General features: G+C 41.4%; 1 protein-coding gene across 2 annotated transcripts in view; it reads left to right on the top strand.

Annotated features, from left to right (window-relative positions):
* The first annotated feature begins 1968 nt into the window (after positions 1 to 1968).
* Positions 1969 to 22296, top strand: part of NADSYN1 (NAD synthetase 1) — a 28024-nt gene continuing 7696 nt past the window's right edge. The window contains exons 1-16 of one of the 2 annotated variants that reach the window (XM_033150617.1): positions 1969 to 2156; positions 4441 to 4501; positions 5423 to 5539; positions 7952 to 8005; positions 8293 to 8382; positions 8759 to 8810; positions 10053 to 10141; positions 11877 to 11994; positions 13596 to 13727; positions 14155 to 14229; positions 14422 to 14546; positions 15472 to 15520; positions 17282 to 17384; positions 19528 to 19696; positions 20992 to 21127; positions 21795 to 21901. In XM_033150617.1, the coding sequence (XP_033006508.1) occupies positions 2072 to 2156; positions 4441 to 4501; positions 5423 to 5539; positions 7952 to 8005; positions 8293 to 8382; positions 8759 to 8810; positions 10053 to 10141; positions 11877 to 11994; positions 13596 to 13727; positions 14155 to 14229; positions 14422 to 14546; positions 15472 to 15520; positions 17282 to 17384; positions 19528 to 19696; positions 20992 to 21127; positions 21795 to 21901 (1562 nt within the window). In that variant the 5' untranslated portion in view covers positions 1969 to 2071. The remainder of the gene's footprint in view (positions 2157 to 4440; positions 4502 to 5422; positions 5540 to 7951; positions 8006 to 8292; positions 8383 to 8758; positions 8811 to 10052; positions 10142 to 11876; positions 11995 to 13595; positions 13728 to 14154; positions 14230 to 14421; positions 14547 to 15471; positions 15521 to 17281; positions 17385 to 19527; positions 19697 to 20991; positions 21128 to 21794; positions 21902 to 22296) is intronic. The other variant, XM_033150627.1, reaches the window with a different exon arrangement.

Here is a 22296-nt window from a genome sequence, read left to right as displayed (position 1 = left end):
CTTTGGAGGTCTTTAAGCAGAGGCTTGACAGCCATCTGTCAGGAATGCTTTGATGGTGTTTCCTGCTTGGCAGGGGGTTGGACTGGATGGCCCTTGTGGTCTCTTCCAACTCTATGATTCTATGATTCTAAGAACTACAAAGGAACATCCATGCAGGAGAAAAAGTTGCACAGGGGTCAGATGGACAGAGGCTGCAATCCAAAACATATGTTTAGCTAGTTTTCTTTCAATACACCTTGAGGAAATTACTGTTGCATAATAGGAGGATTTCGTTCCCACACTTCTTCCAAAGAGTTTAGTACGTTTATTCAGCTTTATCTATACAACAACCCTGTGAGCATGACGAGCCCAAGGATGCCAGGTGAAATTTAAGTACAGGGTGGATTCTTGAACCAGGGCCATGGTCCAAAACTTGCTTGAGAGTAAGCCTCACCCCTACAGCAGCAGTTCATAATTTTAAACTGCATGGGGGTGAAAGCTATGTAGATGCAAGTATAACAATAGCTTTTTCGCCTGCCTCAGAAGCTGCCCCTCAAGCAGAATGTTGCCCTGCCTCCCTTCCCAGGACTACAACGGTGAACATATTTGAGGTCTGTTTCATCTACAAGGACGTTAAGCAATCTGCACGATATGCACAGTCAGCACGGTTATCTCGGCACAGGTCATCAACCAGTCAGATGCTGAACACTTCGAACTCCGTTCAAAAGATGATGGGGCAGTGGGAAGGGGAGGCTCTGTTTAGTTATACCAAGCTGTTATGTACTCTGGCTTGGCAAACAAACAAGGTCTTTCTTTTTTTTTAAAGAGCAGACAGCACAAATGCTTCAACTATACAATTCCCCCCCAAACAACAACACTACATTGGTAGGATGCAACGGTAAGAAAATAAAATGGAATTAAAGCCAGAAAACTACCCAAGGCGGGCGCTGCTTTATTAATAGCATGCAAAACTCTTTATTTTCTGCTTGCTTCACTACCGAGACCTCGATTCACTCTAATATCCCATTTCGCTTCGGGTTCCAGAAACCGATCTTCCCCACTATGTTTAGGGAGCAAGCCTCAATGGACACAGGTCCATTACTTCCATGTAAAAGTAGGATTGCACTGTTTTAATATTGTGTTTTAGTGCTATAAACCTGCTTTGGGACCTTAGGTTGAAGAGCAGTAATTAAGAATAATAACAGCCCTCCAGGGGAATGCAGCTATGTTATATTATATTTCCCATATTTCAGATACATGCTGTGGTTGTTAAACGCCTTACAACTTTCTAATGATGGCTTTATAACTGTGACTTGCTCAATCTTGATTGGTGAAATTGTTTTCCAAGATCAAGCCAGACGAGCGCCAAACAACCATGATGCAACAAAACAACTACAGTCAGTACATAGGATATGCAGATATTTCAAGCACACTCATTTTTCTAAGTGCATTTAAATGAATCGAAATCTCGCACAAACACAATCACGCTTAAAACAGTACAGATGCCAAAAGAGACCCGGGGGGGGGAGCCAAAACAAACCCAGCTAGACCTGAAATCGCAGCAAAAAAGCCAATCTGGTTTAAATGACCCCCTCCATCAACCCCGTAAACCTTCTCTCCACCCCGACCCACCAACCTAGCGCTCTACAGGATACAGACGTGAGTCCAGCTGAACATCTCCGACTCCGTTCATTTATTTACACGGAAACCACATTACAAGTACCGTTCTCAACCATTTCTGGACGTGCAGGGAGAAATACCAAAGGAAGCCAGGGGGCGCGCGAACGCGTTACTAAGGGCGTCGCGTCGCTCTACCCTCTCTCATCTCTGTGGTGAAAGCTCTATGCTTGGCGCTGGGCTAACGAGAGTGGGAGGTTTAGTTCCATTTTCACATCCCTTCCTACCTCTATGATTTATCCCGGAAGTGTCCTGCGGGGCTTATGTGTGGATTCTCTCGCCCTCACCCCCACCCCGGAAGCGAAAGGGTCCGCTTTTGCTTTGGGCTGGGGCTGCCGCTGTGTGTTTGTTTACAGCCGACCTAGTGTCGCCGAAGGGCTCCCGGGAGAAGCGAAGCTTCAGGCACGGAAGCACCATGGGCAGGAAGGTGACTGTGGCCACCTGCGCCTTGAATCAATGGGCGCTGGATTTTGATGGCAACCTAGAAAGGATATTGAGAAGTAAGGCGAAGCAAAGAGCGCTGGTGTTTCTTGTGGGCGAGGGGGGGCGTATTTGGGGGAGTGTGTTGTGTATGTATGTGTATATCTATATATAGCAATGATTCTTCAACATCAACTTCATTGGACTGGTCATGTTGTGCGGATGCCTGATTATCGTCTTCCAAAGCAACTACTCTATTCCAAACTTAAAAATGGAAAGCGAAATGCTGGTGATCAACAAAAGAGGTTCAAAGACTGTCTCAAGGCAATTTTTTTTAAAAAAACGTAGTATAAACACCAACAATTGGGAAAAACTGGCCTGTGAGCGCTCCAGTTGGAGAACAGCCTTTACCAAAGGTGTCCTGGGCTTTGAACACACTCGAATTCAGGACGCAAGGGAGAAACGTGCTAAGAGGAAGGCACGCTTGGCAAATCCACTCAGTGATCAACTCCCGCCTGGAAACCAATGTCCCCACTGTGGAAGGACGTGTGGATCCAGAATTGGCCTCCACAGTCACTTACGGACTCATTGTTAAAACTGTGTTTATGAAAGACAATCTTACTCAGCTATGAGTGGTTGCCAAAGAAGAAGAGAAGAGAGAGATTATACTGTAGTACAATATAATTTATTAATTTTATATCTTTATCTTCCTCTTTTAGCATATATAATATTATATTATATATGCTGAAAAAGAGGAGGAGGAGAAAGATGCTCCAAAGGGGTTTAGAGACCAGATGACCCTTCGGGTGCCTTCCAACTCTGCAATGAATACCTAACTCTATGAAAGGCTGGCATTCGTGGTCGTGGTGGAGTTAGCTGCACCCCCCAGCAGCAGAATAATAAATTATGCAAGTGGTAATAAATTATAATAAATTATGCAACAAGATGAAATAACAAATGCAATGAAATAATAAATTATGCAATGAGATGTTTCAGACACGGGTGCTCTTGTTCAGGGTGCCATGCAGATTTGCACCTTTCCAGGATTCTGTTTCTTTTCTCTTTTTCAATTATATTTTATTAAGTTTCAAGATTTTTAGTATATACAATCAAAACACATTTTCATCTTTTCTCCCACCCAGTTTTCCATGGAGCTGTTGTTTCTCCCCATCTGCTGCACCCTATCTTCTATCCATTAAATCAAAATCACAATATTATAATGAATTACTTCTGTTGCTCATAGCTCAAATCCTGCTCAGGACTTACCAAGCTTGCTTTGTTACACGGCTTACAGTGGCTCTGTAAGGCGTGAAGCTGGTATGAGTCTTCAATAGCTGAGATTGAGACCTGCGATTCAATTTCCTGCCTCTTTAAATGTCAAAGAGATGGGATACCTAGTGATGATTCTTCATCATGTTGTCTAATTGGGCCCTGCATATTTGATTGGCTCAGCTGGATTTTTTTTTTAATTGAAACACTGCTGTTTTTTGTTTGCAAATTCCAGTTATGGCAGAATTGGTTAATGTTTGTTCCCCCACAAGGTGGAGGGTGACTGACATCAGGCGGGCCACAGAGGCAGGACTACTTTGATCTCCAGCTGGCCAGCCCAGCACTGACTGGTTCAAGTGGCGGTTCTAAGCAGTGCTATTTTTCTAGAAAAAGAGATGCTGGAACTCACCATGGACACCTCCCTTGTTTTCTTATAATAGCAATGGCACCCACCTGAGAGGTGCTGGAACTGAGTTCCAGTGAGTTCCAGCTGAAAAAAGCCCTGGTTTTAAGTGATAATGTTGCTGGGAAACAACAGCAGGAAAAGGCTGTTGTGGTCAAGTTCTGTTTGTAGGCTTCTTGCAGGCATTTGGTTGGTGACTGGGGAACAGGATGCTGGACTAGCTAATCCTTTGGTCTGATCCAGCAGGGCATTTCTTATAATTTGTAAAGCTTGTATGTTCTGTGTAAGCTATAAGAGAGCTCTGTGCATAGTTATTGCTCTGTGATAGCCATTTCATGCACCTCTGTTCTCCGCTGATTGCAGTTAAAACAGTTCTGTGAATCTGAGTTGTACATAGGGCACTAAGTACCCTAATGGAAAAAGAAAATATTTTGTACCAAGAAAAACTGACGCTGATGACAATTTGCATGTAGCATGTCGTCTCAGTTATTGAATGCCTTGATGGTCTCTGGTTTTTGAGATTTCAAAATGGAGTGCTCACATATTTTCAAGCACTTTTTGTACAATCATAAGGGCTGGGAATTTGCTTTTAAAAACTGAGTTGTAGCATTCATGTTGCTATACTTGAAGATGTAGGATTCTTCCCCTCCAGGAGATTGTCAAACATTAATAATTCTAATTTGATATTCTAGGTATTGAAATTGCTAAACAGAAGGGAGCAAAATACCGGCTTGGGCCAGAACTTGAAATTTGGTGAGAATTTCTTAACAGTTTCATATATTTTATTACCCTCCATGCTGAAAAAACATGTAGTCCTTTTGGAGGGAAAAAGGGAAATATGATCTTCCTAATCCTCCATAACCTTGGGAAGTAAGGATATTAAGTATGTTAGAAATATAAGTCAAAGTAAATGTAACTGTAATGTTTCTGTACATAGCTATCACTATTGTAATCATGCTTAAGTAAAATATTATTTTGTATTGCTTCTGAAAATTGTTCAGATACAATGCTGTGCAAACTTAGCAGGGGTGGCATCCAGAGCAGTCGACTAGTCACCAGAATCACATCCCACCCTCTTGTTGCTGTCTTTATATGGGATAAGGGAAAGCCAGTTGTTGTCTGCTCACCTCTTCAAACAGGTGATCAGCACTTTTAAAGGTGACAGTGTTAACACACACTGCCATGCTTACTGGTTTTTGAGTTGGGGTAAGTAATGTTTGAAATATTTATCCTTAAGAGATTAATTGTCCTCAACACTTTGCTTCTACCTTCTGAAATAATGTGCAAACTTGTTTCTGGCCATTTGTGGTGCAAAGGGGGGATTGTAGTTGGAAGGGAAAGAGAGCCATCTCATTCATGCCAGTAGCATAACCAGTAGCAAATTTGATTGTGGGCAGCAGAAGGATGGGATAGAGATTTTAGTACAAAAAGGAAATAATTCTGTATCCTGAATGCTTATTTCTTTAATGCCAGTCACCACTGGAGTAATATAAATGTAGTTAATAATATACTCTTGGTGCAAGTGGTTGCTTCACATTAATTAGTTATGTGAGGTATGTACAATTGCCTATGATATAGTGGTTCTGTTTTAGGTAATTTCTCTTGTGAAAGCTCAGAATTTCCTTCTTGGTATAAAAATATGTGTTTGTCGACATGATTCTTGTTTCCATGCAGTGGATATGGCTGCTCTGATCACTACTATGAGTCTGATACACTCCTACATTCATTTCAAGTTCTGGCCAAACTTTTGGAATCTCCTGTTACTCAAGACATAATCTGTGATGTTGGCATGTAAGTTACCTTGTAATAATGTACGTATATCATCCATGGTTTATTTATTTATTGACTTTATACCCTATCCTTCCTCCTGAAGTAGTCCAGGGTTGCAAACACATCCACATTTTGTTTTTAAAAAAGGATTCTAAAACAGGAAAATATATTATTATTATTATTATTATTATTATTATTATTATTATTTTATTTACACCCCAACCATCTGGCTGTTGGAGATTCATTCCCCGTGTCTGCAGTCATGGGATTGTTATCTATCACATGATGGTGTATGTTTTCATTCCACAGAGTGGGAAGTGACGGAGACTGGATGTTTGTGTTACTGTGTTCCGTGAAGTGGGACTATTGTCCTTTGTTCTTTCTCTTTGCTGTCTGATGCTAGAGAGAGAGGGAGCCATGTTGCAGTGCTCTGTGTGTGTTTATACGTAAATAAAGTAGATTAGCCAAAACGCTGAGTTGCTGGGGTCTGTTACGCATGCTGCGAAGACTCTGGATCCCTGAGTGTGCTGATGCTTTTTGGTATCAGTTGCTGTGATGTTCGGGCAGAAGAAAGCCAGCCGGGCATGTGTCTCTGCCAGGGTCCTACACGAGAGTAGGACGCTCCTGCTAACAGTAGATAGCTCAGTGAAAATGTTGACCTGCTTTGCTGCCCCTGGAGGGGGGGGAACAAACAAATTATGTGCTAGGCATCACTAGCAAAGGGATTGGGAATGAAACTAGCAACTCGATTATGCTTTTATATGAAAGCATGATATTGTGGCCAATTTTATCTCAGTGGGTGATGAAACCACTGCCTTGAAAGCACGTGGGTCTTGTAGAGAAGAAAACTCAGGACAATTTTGACTTGTTATTATTAACTCTTAACAACCTAGTAGTACATGATGTTATTTTCATTTCATTCATACTCTTGCAAGCACATGGAGGGGGCAGCACTTGCACAACTTGTTGTAGTGGTTTAGTCGTGTCCAACTCTTGGTGACCCCATGGACCAGAGCATGTCAGGCACTCCTGTCTTCCACTGCCTCCCGCAGTTTGGTCAGACTCATGTTGGTAGCTTTGAGAACACTGTCCAACCATCTCTGTCATCCCTTCTCCTTGTGCCCTCAATCTTTCCCAACATCAGGGTCTTTTCCATGGAGTCTTCTCTTCTCATGGGGTAGCCAAAGTATTGGAGCCTCAGCTTCAGGATCTGTCCTTCCAGTGAGCACTCAGGGCTGATTTCCTTAAGAACAGATAGGTTTGATCTTCTTGCAGTCCGTGGGACTCTCAAGAGTCTCCTCCTGCACCAACTAGTCTTGATTAAAAGGGGGGAGTCTTGGCAGTGTACTGCAACTTATTTAAACTGGTTCTGTTCTTCACTGGATGCAGGCTTCTCATAGCTCTTTAGACTTTTTTTATTTTTCATGACCTTGTTTCTACATTCCATTCTCTTTTTGCAGCTGTTTCCTTCAAAGTACACACTGTTCTTATCTCCTGGTCTTCCTGTTCCGGCTGGTTTTCTGACAACTCCAGCAGTTTTTGGTAGTACTACTCACCCCATTAGCCTTGTTAAAGGGAAAAAATACATGTTCACCCATCTGTGCCATATTTCATTCCATTATTTCATACGTTTGTTTCATAACAACATGACCCTCATTTGAAATACTGGGTTGCATTCAATGTAGTGCTGAGGGTATGGTTCTGTCAATGTAAGGATTGTCCTTCTGTGGCCGAACTTCCCCTATCCTCCTGCTGCACACCCTAAAAATCTGTTCCGGGGGTTCCCCCAATCCTCCAGAGTGGATTTATGGATGGGAATCAGGGAATTCCCATCATGTTAGTAGGAATCCTTGGGCTGGCTTCCCCTAGTGCAGTTAGCTAGATATGCCCATTGTGTACACTTCTGGTCACTACACCTCAGCAGAGATGTTGTAGAGCTGGAAAAGGTACAGAACAGGATAGCCAAAATGATGAAGCGGCTGGAGCAAACTCTCCTATGAGGAAAGGTGAAGCCATTTGGGTTTTTTTAAAGTTTTTTTTTGTTTTAAAAAAGGTAAAATGATTAACAGAGATTCCACTTTTCCAGTATTGAGCACATTTGTACAAACTCAGTCATATATAAATGAAGTGGGATCTGCAGAAGGCTAGAGTCTAGTTTTTCCTTCCCTAGAGGATGGGCATGCAATGGAGACGTCTGCAGCATTGAATAGGCTGTTTCTGGCAAGGTGGGGTTATAATAGGAAGAGTGACAACAGTGAGAAATATTTCTGGTGCATGCTAGAACTGAGACGTTTTGAGTGCATCAGAGTCTAGGTGTGTGAAAGATACTCAAGATTCCATTATTTTGTTTAGGTCCTCTCATATACATATATATGTGAATGTCATGTGTAGTAAAGAATCTCTTGAGTATACTGATTTTTATTATTTCTGCAGGCCTGTTATGCACCGGAACGTTCGCTACAATTGCAGAGTGATCTTCTTAAACAAGTACGTGACTACTTTCTAATCAATGTACTCTTCCTTTCTTTTTTAGAATGTGCCTCTCTGGAATACTGTGTGTGCTTGTGTTTAGGTGTACATTTAAGCCCCATTTTCTAAGCGTAAAAACTAATGCTTAGGCCTAAGCATATGTTTGACTGTTCTCTGTTGAAATAAGCATATTTCAAAATACTTAACTTTGGCAGGATTGCAGTAAAAGTAACATTTCTCAAGGGCCTTATTTTCATTTTGTTGCACTGCATGTCCTCATGGTAGCTTTATTTGTTTTATTCAAGGAAAATACTTCTGATACGACCAAAGATGGCGTTGGCAAATACAGGAAATTACCGGGAGATGCGATGGTTCACTCCTTGGAGTAGATCGCGGCAAGTTCCTATACTATACTAGAGAATTGGGTTGCTCCTTGACGTATATCATGCCAAACCTCTATTAGAAGATCCTTCAGGAGGCTTTGTTGTGTGGCTTGTCTTCAACATTTTAAAGAAATCTTTGCCAGAATCGCACCCATGCTGACATTGCATCATGGTATAATACTTTGTCATGAGACCATGTGGCATGCTAGCCATGCTACCCATCGATCTCAGACTTGGTAGGTTGCAAGTTGTGCAGGCCTGGTTTATGATGAAACTGGCTTCAGAGTTTTAGCTGAAGAGGTTTGGCAGTGTGTTAAAATTTAGTATATTGGAAAGCGTGTTTAAGTGCTTATTTGTAGCATAATTTCCCCCCTTTCCCCTCCTTTAGGCATGTGGAAGAGTATTTTCCTCCCAGGATGATACAAGAGATAACAGTTCAGGTACAATGCTTTGATACATATGGGGGAAAGCAGTATAATAATAAAAAAATCCATCACCTTTGACTGTTGACCATGGCTGGATCTAGTCACATCAAAAAAGCGATTCAGTTTACAACGTACTGTAAACTTCATACAGGGAAGTTCTGTTGGCATGGGACTCCATAGCGCCATTTGGGTTTATAACACATATAAAGTGGTTTACCTTTACAAATGTTGCTGAGTCCCATGGTTTAGATACTAGCGATTTGGTGTTACAGGTGCTAACTGGTGATGTTGGTTCTCCTTTCTATGTTCTTATATTTGAAATATAAATAAATTTTAAAACTAAGAGGGAAGTTGATTGAAAAATCACGTATTAGTATTGTTAATGGGACATGCATAGCCTTGCACTTCAGATTTTCCTGATTAAATGTTACCTCAGTATTTATACACTGTATTCTCTTGCCAAAAAGGCAGTTTCTGCAATGTACAAATTTAAAATTAAAGATAATCTAAAACAAGCCATAGGACCTTTTGGGGACCATGGGCACATTTGCAAATCAGGTGAAATGTTGTGGGTGCCACACCATATCGTATTCTTCTGGCTAGATTCTGCAGGAAGAGGGAACCCTGAGGGTAACAGCGAAGGCCTCTGTGGTTGTCATGTTGGCAACTCTCATTTAATTCCATTAAAACTACGGTTGTGTTAGCATAACCCTTAACCATAGCTGTTGCTCATCTGGATTCACTTTCAAACCAGGGTTTGAAGCAAGTTTAAATTATCTGATTTAAACTAAAACCTTGCTTAACATTAAAAGTTAATGCTGGACTGATTAGGGAGAAGGGCAGGAGACCCTGTGAGGAGGAATTGTGAAACCCATAGCCCACCTGTGATTCCTTTTATCTTGGTTAAGGAATCAGAAACATGCCTTTCAGAAGTGCAGTTTCCACAGCTTAATTTCCTGATATGTTTTGTAGCTGAGAGCTACTGTGTCCAATATTACATCTTGTGACTTGGATTATAATTGGCAATCCCTGTGCTATGGTACAGTATGTTCAAATTAAAAAATATAAATGATGTAAACTCTAGTTTCATAACCTTTCTGAGAGGTGTTTTTATTAGGGTATTGTGAATCAAATTGCATATGATAAATGCCTTTATCACAGCTTTAGACAGATAATTTTGTATGTTGGCCAATCACTGGGTCGTGGATTATTTTTTTCCAATTCCAATGGCCCATCCTCACTCCTTGCTTATCTTAGGAAAGTGTCCCATTTGGTGATGCAGTTCTGGCAACTTTAGATACCTGCATAGGAAGTGAAATCTGTGAAGAACTGTGGACATCAGTCAGGTAAGAGAGGTGAATTAAGGTTTGGAGAGGATTCCCAAAACTGCTAAAATAAATCAAATCCAAATCAATTTTGCAGTTAACATTGAAGACCCCTCCCCCCCTCTATATATGTGGAACATTCTAGAGAACAAGTCAGGTTAATCAATAAGATGACAATAGGGAGAACTTAAGCTTTCATTGTAGATATTTCTGTATCCACAGATGTCCTTAAATTGTTTATTGCTTGTTTTATACACTGAATACAGTGGTACCTCGGTTTTCAAACTTAATCCGTTCCGGAAGTCCATTCTGAAACCAAAACCGTTCTTAAACCAAGGCGTGCTTTCCCTAATGAGGCTTCCCGCTGCTGGTTCCCTTCCACCATTTGGATTCCATTCTTAGACTGAGATAAAGTTCACAAACTGGGACACTACCTCTGGTTTTGCGGAGTTCGTAAACCAAATAGTTCGTAAACAGAGCTGTTCTTAAACCGAGGTACCACTGTATTTAGTAATTGCATGCGGGGGTGGGGGCGGTTGAGCTTTTCTAATTTGAGGAAATAAATGATCAAATCCAATGTCACTGATCATAAATACCAAACTTAAACCATAATTGTAAGGTCCTCTGTTCGTTGCTCATGAGTAAGCAGGCAAAACTCTTGAGTTTCCTTTAAGAGTTTTATTGTGCAAACTATGCAGAGCTAATAAGTTCAGGTCTGTATCAAGCATCGTCAGAATCCGGGAATGGCCCCTTCCGGTTCTGACCCCAACAAAAGAGCTTCCGTATACGGAAACCCTGCCTCCCATCCTTTCGTTTCACCCCTCGACGCCTTTGGGACGACGGAAATTGCATGCCTCCTTCATCTCCCCTAAGGCTAAGGGAATGCAGGGTCTCTCCAGCATCCTCAGAGCCTCGACCCTCCATCCCCTGAGACGCATGCCCCTCCCCGCTGGAAGCCTCGCTGCTCCCTCTGCTGCCGAAGGAGGTGCTGCTGGTCAGGTGGGACCGGGGCTCTCTGTAGCATCCCGAGAGCCCTTCCACCACCTTGCGCTGCGCCAGGGACAGTTCCCTGACAATAATAATAGAAAGAATGATGGTAGTAACAATAACTCTGTATGCATAAAAAGAAATCTGATGACAAGCATCAGTAAATCATTAAATCAGAGGGTATCTATGATTCATGCAGCTTAAGGTGCTCATAGACTATACCCATGTTTTTACCAGAGCTGCAGTTTACATTTCATATTTGCACAATAGTTTTTCTTAATTACTTTATAACATAAGCATGGGCTTGGCATTCGCAAATTGACTTTTCTAATGTCAGTATATGGAGCTCAGTCATCCATAAACATTTGATTCAGTGTAAAGCTACAAGGCATGTGGATGTTGCACACTGGCTGTAGCGCTCTAGATTGGTGGCACTATCTCATACATTGGACTTGACAAGAGGCACTCTTACCAAAGAGTTGGCAACACTCACATAGATGAGGGTTTCCAAATGAAGACTTCATCCGCCTTGCTGCATACTCTACTCATGCAGTAATGGTGTAAGTGGTGTTTTCTGTATGGGTATATCAGTTTTATCCGAACAGCTGTTCCCTAGAATAGCACTTTGGTGGCAGTGAAACTGCATTTTCCAGGCAGTCAAACAGCAAGCTGTTGCTGCGCTAAATTTTGATCCAGTAGCACAATGCAAATTTTGGATAGCACACAGCTGCAAGCTTTTCACTTAATTTGTGGTTCCTCAATTTCATAGTCCTCACATTGAAATGGGAATTGATGGAGTGGAGATCTTCACAAATTCTTCAGCGAGTCACCATGTATTGCGAAAAGCTAATACCCGAGTGGAATTGGTAAATTTTGCAACAGCAAAGGTAGGTCTAATATCCCCACATTTTACTTGATTTTTTTATTAAATGGTGTGTGTGACATTGATATCTCGTCAATACAATTCAAGGTGGCAAATGCAGTGTTGCCCGAAAGTCTCTGTTCCCAGAATTAGGCTTCCTTAGGGTCAGCAAGGCTGCTTCGTCATTTATCTTCAGATCATAGTCTGTAATAGCGTAGTCATGTTGTATTATTTTTTATAACATGGGACTTGATTTTAGCGCTTGTGAAAAGAAAGAAATCCCTGGCCATGGTAGTTACCTTTAAGAAGATGATCAGTTTTTGGAGCCCTGATAAGGAAACACAGGATAAATTTTCACAAGAAAACTGATTACTTAATATCTTCCTCTGGTATGGATTATCTTGTAAACTGATATACTCTGCAGTGGCCAGAAGTTATTTTTCTGATCGCAGCAATTTGGCAAAGTTTCCCTCTTGATCATGGAAATGAGCTATGGTTCTCTGAAAAGTATCTGCATATGATGTCTGGCTCCCACAACCTCCCCAAATTCTTTACATAATTCTGTAACCAAGAGCAGATTGTGTGGGGAGAAGTACTGTATGTGGCTGAGTTGTGTGGGTGAAAGCAAAATACTAGGCCTTTTTACTTTTATATTTGCAGAGCTGGTATTGTGAAAGAACTTCCCACTGCTTGTTAACTTGCTGTGACATGGGTGGTCCCACTTGTTTGTAAGGACTTGTTGAGAACTGCCTTGTCTTTACGCTGATGCTCCTATTAAACATATTGGAGCTAAACTACTAGACTAGGCAGAACTACCCTTAAAGACAGTCTGAAGATGCTAGTATAGAATGCAGCCACCAGAGTACTGACAGGCACTTCTGTGCAATTTCATAGAACATCTACTTCGTGCAATATGTGCTGGCTGCCTCTGTGTTACCAGGCCCAGTTCAGGGTGTTAACTCTTAATGCATAGAGCTCTGAATGACTCCGGGCCTCGGTATTTGACAGAGCACTTCTCCCCATATCAGCCAGCCCAAACTCCGAGATATGGGGCGATCTCACCAGTACATTTAGCTTGCTGTGCAGGGACCTTAGAGTAGGTCCTTCTCTGTAGTGTAGCTCCCTGCCCTTAGAGGCATAGGTAGCCACAACATTGTTAGGATCGCACTACTTGGTGAAGACTTGCTTGTTTTCTCTAGCTTCTGGAGCTGTGGTTAGATTGTTTTGAGCAAGCCTTGAGTATGCCTGGTATTATACCACTGATGGATGTGTGTGTGTGGTTTTGCTATTGATGCTTTAATGTTGATGTTTTAATTGTGTTCTGCGAATTTTTAATAATATGGCTTTGTTTGCTGTTATGGAAATGGCTTTGAAGGCACCTGTTGATGAGGCGTGGTATATAAATGCACTATATAAAATGAACACATGACTTGTGTTTTCCACACCATGCACTTGGGTAAAACTTGGTTCTGTTGATGGACAAAAATGTGGCTTCCCATAAGTTGCTCACAGCAGCTCTCTAAAGGTAGAATGATATGTTATTTAAAAGGTAAATGTTATAATTGCAGTTAGTGACGTAGGGGCTGAATTGAATTTTAAATAATATGTTTGTGCATGCTTTTTTAGAATGGCGGGATATATGTCATGGCTAACCAGAAAGGCTGTGATGGCGATCGTCTGTATTATGATGGCTGTGCTATGATCTCTATGAATGGAGACACTGTTGCTCAAGGACTTCAGTTTTCTCTGGATGATGTGGTAATGCATTCATTTATTCATAAAAATATTAATATACTAATGTATCATAGAAATATCTCTCAGTGGTTTACAGCAGTATAAAACAAAACAAATCATAAAGAAACAAGTTAATAACAAACAGTTGTGGAAGATGTACTCTTAATTGCCTGCATAGGCCTGGTGGACTACAAAAGTTTTCAGTGGGTGTTTAAATGCTGGCACAGAAGGTGCCCACTTGTAGGAATTGTGCTTGAGAGTGTTGCAAAATATTCTTACAAGGACACTCCTGTGTGTTAGTGTGAGTGCAAAATGGGAGCTTTATTTACTACATTCAAAGTACAAGTATGTTAGAAATTCTTATGCCTTTAGCATGTGTGAGAAAACACATCAAAAATGGTTTTGTAAACTCAGTACCTTATTACAGGTTGATATCGCTGTCATTTTTTAGGAAGTATTGACTGCCACACTGGACTTAGAAGATGTCAGAAGTTACAGGGCGGAAATATCTTCTCGAAACCTAGCAGTAAGAATTCCTTATATGTGATTCCCCTCCCCACAAGGTGTTTGTTAGGTAAGAAACTACAGCCAATGCGAGCTAAAACTGAAGCATCCAGACAGATACTGTATTTCAGAACATAAGAAAACAGCCTGCTTTTCCTCAGGTAAAATGCCTCTCGTTTTCTGAACCTTCTCTTTTTCCTTTTTACTTGAGCAGGGAAGCAGAGTGACTCCTTACCATAGAATAAAAGTAAATTTTGCCCTCTCATGTTTCGATGACGTATGTACACCTGTGAGTGAGCCTATCCAATGGAGGTACCATAGTCCTGAGGAAGAGATCAGGTAGGCAAAATCAGGAAGAAGCCTGTCTCCTTGTATAGCATCTCCCTGTCTGATGCAAACAGAGCAGAGTTGGACCGCACCACTCCACTTTCCCCCTCTATGATCATTCCCAAAAGCCTTAGTTTGTACCCCTGGACTCCCCAACCCCCTTTACTAGATCAGCCATGCAGTGGCGGAGGAACCCTCTGGCACCCGGGGCGGCGCAGCCCATATGGACTGTGCATGTGCGGCATCCCGCGCTTGCGCAGTCTGTACGGGACGCCGCACATGCGCCATCCATATGGGCTGCCACTCGCATGCGGCGGCTGTACGGGTGGGATACAAATAAAAGAAAAAATAAAATAAGCATGTGCAGGACTCTTTTTCCATGATTTTAGCACTAAGGTACAGATAGGATGCAGTCATTGCTCAGTTCTGAAAAAGGAACAGTTTCCCCAGCCCATCTCACTTTCTGCTGGTATATCTTTTTGAAAGAGCAAAGCTGTGGTTTATATCTAAATGTGCCCTTCATAACTGATATGAAATGCCTGGATCCATTTCATTCTGAATTCATATCCCTGTCACGACACTGAAACTGCCTTGGTCACCCAGGTTGAAGATATTTGTTGATGGAGTGTGACCTCGCTCATTCTCCTAGTCCTCTTCATTCTTCTCAATACCATTGACCGGTTTAAGTAACTTGCTCTGTAACCCTGTGACACCTGGAAATAAGTCACTTTGATTTCATTGGAGCTTATTTCTGAGTAAATATGCATAGGATTGTGCTGTCAGTTGTGTGTGTGTGCACAATGTAAATAGAGACCATGAAATTCATAATAAAATATAGGTGCTGCCAAGGTACAATCCCAGGAGAAGCTCCAATGATTTTGTGAGAATATGCCTTTGTTTCCTAGTCATCTGGAAACATGTGCTCTTTTGCTTTCAGCCTCGGCCCTGCATGTTGGCTTTGGGACTATTTACGGCGCAGTAAACAGGTAAATACTTCTACTCCCTCATGCACCTAAATTAGCCTTCCCCAATCTGATACCCTTCAAAAAATGTGGACTACAACTCATCATCCATGACTATTAGCTGTGCTGACTTGAACTGATCAGAGTTCATAGTTCAAAGTATATCGGGGGCACCGGGTTGGGGAAGGCTGGTTCTTTTAAAATTTAAAAAAATGTTAATGGAGAGTCTGCATGGATTTTGAGATGAAGATACTTCTAACTTAGAATTGCAAGTTGCCCATTCTTGTTTCTTTCTGAAATAGGTAGCAAAACTGGTATTTATGGAGTGTTTTTTTTTTTTACTGTTTAAAGATGTTTTGACTTAATTTGATCTGCCTGATTCCCCACCCCCACCCCACATCCATAGTATTCCACAGCCCCATATGTCTTAAAGTTAAGGAGACAGCTGGGGAAAATCAGTAAAGATAAGCTTAGTGAATTGCCTTGGAAGCAGGACACAGTTTTGCTTGTCATGAATAGGGATTTGCTGTGCTGACACACTTCTTTTATTTTTTTAATTATATTCATATGCAGGCAGCTTTATTATATAATTACTCTATCTTAAAAATCAATGAATTGCCCTTTGTCGAAAAATGGATTTCAGGGCAGTGCACACTTTTTTTTTTTTAAAGCACCCAATTACAAAAATACAAACCAACAACAAAACTGAAGAGGAATAAAAACACTTAACCAGACAAAAATAAAATTAAAAATGCCTGGAAAAGTAAAAAGATTTTAATCTGGCGCCACAAAGAATACATTGTTGGTGCCATGCACATCTGCCCCAGGAGGGCGTTACATGGTTGTGTTGCCACCATGGACAAAGCCATCTCTCTTGCATATACATGGTGTACTTTTCCTAAAGATGGAACACAGAGAAGGACCAACTTGGACTATCGTAGTGAATAGGCAACTGGGAACTTGGTGTGGGTGGAGGTGCCTCTTCTGATACTTGGGACCTGAGTTGGTATTGGTTTTTAAAGGAAAGCACCAGCACCTTGAATTGCTTGATAATGAATATGGAGTCTATGGGTGGTATTCAACTAAGTCATTGTGCCAGTTTCCCACCCCTGCTTCAGAACCACATGTTCACTACACTCCATGTTCACTATATTTCTGGTAATATGGCTCCTTCCAAGTAAATCAGCCGGAAACAAATTTTAAAAAGGGCCTACAGTGCAATTCTACCCATATCTACTTAGAAGTAAGTTTTATTAGGGTTAGGATTACAGCCTTACAGTATAAGAGACATGATACATAGGGGAAAAGGAATAGGGAAGGCAGATAAGTGCATTCTGATACCAACTATTTCATACTGTTCATAATTGTATTGGATATTTTTGTGCTTTTAATTATCTTGCGTGTACATCACCTTGAGGTGGTTGCTTAGAAGATGAATGATAAATTGATTATGATAGTCATTATGTAACAATATTATTATCTGGAAGGACCACAGCAGAAATAAATTCTGAGAAGGGTAGAGTCAAATAGGAATTGGTCTCAGGCAAGTTGACGGAAGGGGCCTTGTTTTGTCACCTCTTCCCTTGCACTTTCCAAAATGATATGAGAAAAGGTATGCATTTTAATTCTGATCTGAGAAGGGAGGCTTGGGACCACAGCTGGCCAGAAGTGAATAAGATTAGGATGGCTGTATAGTTTGTGCAGCAGTGGGCTAAACAGTCAGATACACAGTTGCCAACAATGTTCTGTTTTCTTTCTTTCCCCTTTCTGTTGCAATTCGTTAAGGGAGGATTTCTTTTGCCACTTAGTGGTGGCGTGGACAGTTCTTCTGCAGCCTGCATTGTGTACTCCATGTGTCTTCAGGTTTGTTATGCAGTACAGAATGGAAGTAAGTGCACTTGAATAGCTGTGATGACTGGAGGGCCAGCGTGGTGTAGTGGTTAAGAGTGGTGGACTCGTAATCTGGTAAATCATAGAATCATAGAGTTGGAAGAGACCACAAGGGCCATCCAGTCCAACCCCCTGCCAAGCAGGAAACACCATCAAAGCATTCCTGACAGATGGCTGTCAAGCCTCTGCTTAAAGACCTCCAAAGAAGGAGACTCCACCATACTCCTTGGCAGCAAATTTCACTGTCGAACAGTTCTTACTGTCAAGAATTTCTTCTTAATGTTTAGGTGGAATCTTTCTTGTAGTTTGAATCCATTGCTCCGTGTCCACTTCTCTGGACCTGGTAAACCGGGTTCGCGTCTCCGTTCCTCCACATGCAGCTGCTGGGTGACCTTGGGCTAGTCACACTTCTCTGAAGTCTCTCAGCTTCACTCACCTCACAGAGTGTTTGTAGTAGGGAGGAAGGGAAAGGAGATTGTGAGCTGCTTTGAGACTCCTTAAGGGTAGTGAAAGGCGGGATATCAAGTCCAAACTCTCCTCCTCCTCCTTAGCTATAGATCAGGGATGTGATCCTCTGGTTGTTGTTAGACTCCAGCATCCATGAGCCCTAGCCAGCATAGCTAGTGAGGGATGATGGGAGTTGTAGTCCACCAACATCTGGAGGGCCACAGCTTCCCCATCCCTGCTGTAGATGCTGGGGATGTTTTTACAAAGAATTGGTTTTCAAACTTTCCAGGAACTCTTTCCAGTTCCAATCAGTCTGCTGAATGTATGAAGCTGACTTAGATTGAGTCAGACCACTGATCTGTCTAGGTCAGTAGTATTGTCAACATTGACAGACAGCCAATCTTCAGAGTCTTGGGCAAAGAGGGGACTTTCTCAGAGGATGCTAAGAATCCTCTGCATGCGAATCATGTGCTTTACTATTGAGCTGCAACCTTTCTGAGCAGCTGGCCCAGAACCTGTGCATGTTACAGAGGATCATGTGGCTTATCTTAGGTCGTACATACAGCTCATTTAGAGCATATGGCAAGCACTGAGGGTGTACTCTTAATATTCCCCTGAAGTTGTATGTTGCAGAGGAAGTTCAGTAATCTGAGCATGTTGTCTTTCAGAGAAAGTAGTCCCGTGTTAGTGGTCTTCTTACGGAGATGCTCCTGAGGAGCTTTCAAGAAACCTCTGCGTTCTAAGCAAAACAGTTTAGAAAATGTCTTTCAAAGTATGTCCTGCACTTAGAGTCTATGCTATAGATAAAGGGATCTGTTTTACAGAGAGGGAACTAGATTCCAAGACTCTGGAACAAGAGTGAGTCAATACATTTAATTTGGCCTAGCCCCTTTGTAGTGTTCAAAATAATGGAAACAATTCTTTTTGACCTTTTGAGTCACATAGTGTGTTACTCTGTATTCAGCACAGCTTAGAATTGCTTAACTTTAGCTAGATCATACTCCCAAATTGCTTAAGACTGAAATCTTAAAACATACTCAACTAAGGAAGTAGGTCTCATTGAACACAGTGGGATTTATGTCCAACTAAACATGGATAGGACTGTGTTGTTGGTATGTTAGAACCGAAAGCAAATTGAGCTCCTATTTTATGGAACAAAGACTGTTTATTTTATTTCTCTCAGGATTAATTTCTTTCTTTTATTTATAGATTTTCAGTTATATGCTCTTATCATTTTACATTCTTGTTCAATAATTCTTTTGGACTCCCCACCCAGCATCCCATGACAGTTCTTTGTACATCTTAATTAGCTGCATATACATTAATACCTCCACCTGATTTTCAGCCTTGTCACCGTCAGGTTTAATTTCATATCATTTACATTGTTTGAAACAAATGTAATCACACTTAAGAAGTTCCGTTCTGCTACCAAGGAGTGGTAAATTGTCCAAACATTTCCCCAAAAAGGGAGAAATGCTTACTTCAAATAACTGTCACCAAAGTATGCATTTTCATCTTTAAATTAAATATTTGCTCTTCAGTTTAAAGTAAGCTTACCAGCAACAGTAAACTGTATCCAGAATACTTACCAACACAGAATTATGTTACTTTATGAAATGATGCAGCTGCTATTAGTTCTGATACACTCAGTTCATCTCTCATTTCCTGCCTCCCTCCTTTCTTACCGTTTTCAGATCAGAGTGTGCTGGACGATGTGCGCAAAATAGTAAACGATGAGGCCTACACACCAAAGGAGCCTCGGGAACTTTGTGGACGTGTCTTAACAACTTGTTACATGGCTAGTGAAAACTCCTCTCAGGAAACATGCAATAGAGCCAAATGTTTGGCTGAAGAGATAGGCAGGTATATGAATGATAAATGTTTGATAAACTGTAGGTTGTGATTAAAAACCTTCATACAGATCTAGCAGTACTATTGGACAGGGGCATTACATTCAGATACGCATCTGCATTAGCTACTAGCCATGATGAGTATGCTCTGTCTCCACAGTTGGAGACAGCAATGCTGAATACCAGTTGCTGGAAATCACAGGAGGGAAGAGCCAATCCTTGTGTGGGTATGGGATTTTCTCCACGTGGAGATAGTTGCCCCAACATTAGCTGTCTTCAGGCATCAGTCAAGATGCATTTGTCCACAAATCATTGATGTAAAGTCAAAGTTGTTGCTAGATTATTTCTGGCTTTTATTTTCATCTTCTGGCTTGTATTTTTTATGTATTGTTGGTTTTTCAATATTTTATTTTATTTTGTCTTTGTGTATTTTAGAAATCCAAGTCACTTTGGGGTTGGTTACTAGACTGCCTCGAATCATAGCTGTCAACCTTCCCTTTTTTGCAGTAGGAAACGGCGCTGGAATAAGGGAATTTCCCGCAAAAAAAGGGAAAGTTGACAGCTATGCCTCAAATACTTAGTAAGTGTAAATAGTAAGAACTGGGCAGGGGGAAAAGCACATTAACTTTTGTAAAGGTCGGCAAGGCTAGAGAACTTGGTAGTTTAATCAGAAATCTAAAGTGTCTTCTGTGACATTCAGTTCTAACTTGTCCATCTTCAGTGAGTTAAACACTTGACAAACTTTGGCTTGTTTCCTGAGCTAAGTTAATTTAAGGAAGTTCACGAAATGAAAGTTTATTGTTGCCTTCCCCCCTATAGCTGTTGCCTGAGCCCCCCAAAATCTCTCTGGAGGTTTGGGGGGGGTTGTCTTGAAGATTGTAGAAGGAGGGAGGGTATTGTTATGGGAGATGGGGATGGAAAGTGTTCCTTCTGTGAATTTCAATAAGCCATCTTGGGACCAAACCTAGTTTTGCACAGGAATCTCTCCCCCTCCCCCGAAGCATAGCTGTCAACTTTCCCCCTTTTTAAAGGGAAATTCCCTTATTCCGAATAGGATTCCTCGCAAGAAAAGGGAAAAGTTGACAGCTATGCCCAGAAGCCTCTGGTGCCCCGTCCCACATTTCGTGATTCTTAGGGGCCTCTGCAGGTTAGATGAGGAGACAAGAAGCTTTCCTTCTGTGAACTTCCTTAGGTTAACTTATATTTGGCTCCAGGCCTTTAATCCTTGTTAAAGCAAACTTATGAATTTTGTCTTGATGAGGTAGAGAATGCTTTTCTTTGGTGGTAAGTATTTGTTTCTTCTCTCAGTTATCATATAAACATTAACATAGATGGAGCTGTAAAGGCTGTTTGGAGCATTTTCAATGCAGTAACAGGACGATTGCCCCAGTATAAAGTACATGGAGGAAGTGCCAGGGAAAATATGGCCCTACAAAATGTGCAGGTAATTTTATCTATATATATTTTTTCTACTGATTTACTGGGGATTTGGTGATTCTTCTGACTATGGTAAGTTAGCTGCTGAATTCAGATAATTTCTCTTTCTTGCAGTTTTAGTTCCCTTTCTTCGCTAGCAATATCTATTGCCCACCATCCTTAGGAAGAGGAGTTGGCTCTTTTGCACTTCTTACAATACAGAATAATTTACTAAACATTCCAATAATTGACCTTGCTCCCACTTGTTTTGTTAGGTCAGGAACCTCAGGCCTGGGAGCTGAATATGGCCTTTCAGGCCTCTCTGTCTGACCCTTGATACTCTCCCCAGGCCACACATCCTCCCTAGGCATGTCCTTGTGAGTTTTTGCCTGGCTGGAATGTGTCCTTGAACTCTGATAGTACCTCTTGCTTGCCTGGATAGAGGATAAAAATGGGTGCATGAATTTCTGCGTAAGCTGCAGCCTACTGATATTCATTGCTCCACCCACTTTGGCCTCTGCCCACCACAGGCATGTGGCCCCCAGAAGGTTCCCCAGAAGGAAATGTGGCCCGCAGGCTCTATGTAATTCATACGGTTCTTAATATCCTCTTGCTGAGACTGATCGACCTGCCATGACCTGCCACTTGAGAATTCCTTCTTCCTTAAAACCTGGTTTTCTATATTTGACTTCTAGGCCAGGATAAGAATGGTACTTGCCTACCTGTTTGCACAGCTGTGCCTATGGAGTCGCGGAATGCCTGGTGGACTGCTAGTGCTTGGAACATCTAATGTGGATGAAAGGTGTGCATCTTAGGGGTTAGGAATGAAGCTCCCTAAATAACAGTAGATAACTAAAATGCTGGTAGAGACAAAAATATCAATGATGGGTTTGGGTTTTGTTACAAAACAGAATGCTAATCACAAAAAACCTGTCCAGTTTTCTTCTGTATTCCAGTTTGGTGCCTCAGCAATCATTTAGTTTACCTGTTCAGTATTTTGGTTTTCTACAATTAGCTTGTAGGTTTTGTTTCTGCTTTCTCATTATCTTTTGTTCCACTTTCGTTAACATCGGTTAAACAGTTACTGAAAAAATATACATAACCGTTTAATTGGATATAGGAAGTGGATTGAGAAAGTTGTGTGTGTAGTACACACCTTTTACTTTCTCAGTTTGCTTAATGTATGTGATTAAAAAT

Source organism: Lacerta agilis, chromosome 1 (genome assembly GCF_009819535.1).
Source record: "Lacerta agilis isolate rLacAgi1 chromosome 1, rLacAgi1.pri, whole genome shotgun sequence".
Classification (NCBI taxonomy): Eukaryota; Metazoa; Chordata; class Lepidosauria; order Squamata; family Lacertidae; genus Lacerta; species Lacerta agilis.
The sequence above is the reverse complement of the archived record's forward strand: the minus strand, read 5'-3'. Positions and strand labels throughout refer to the sequence as shown.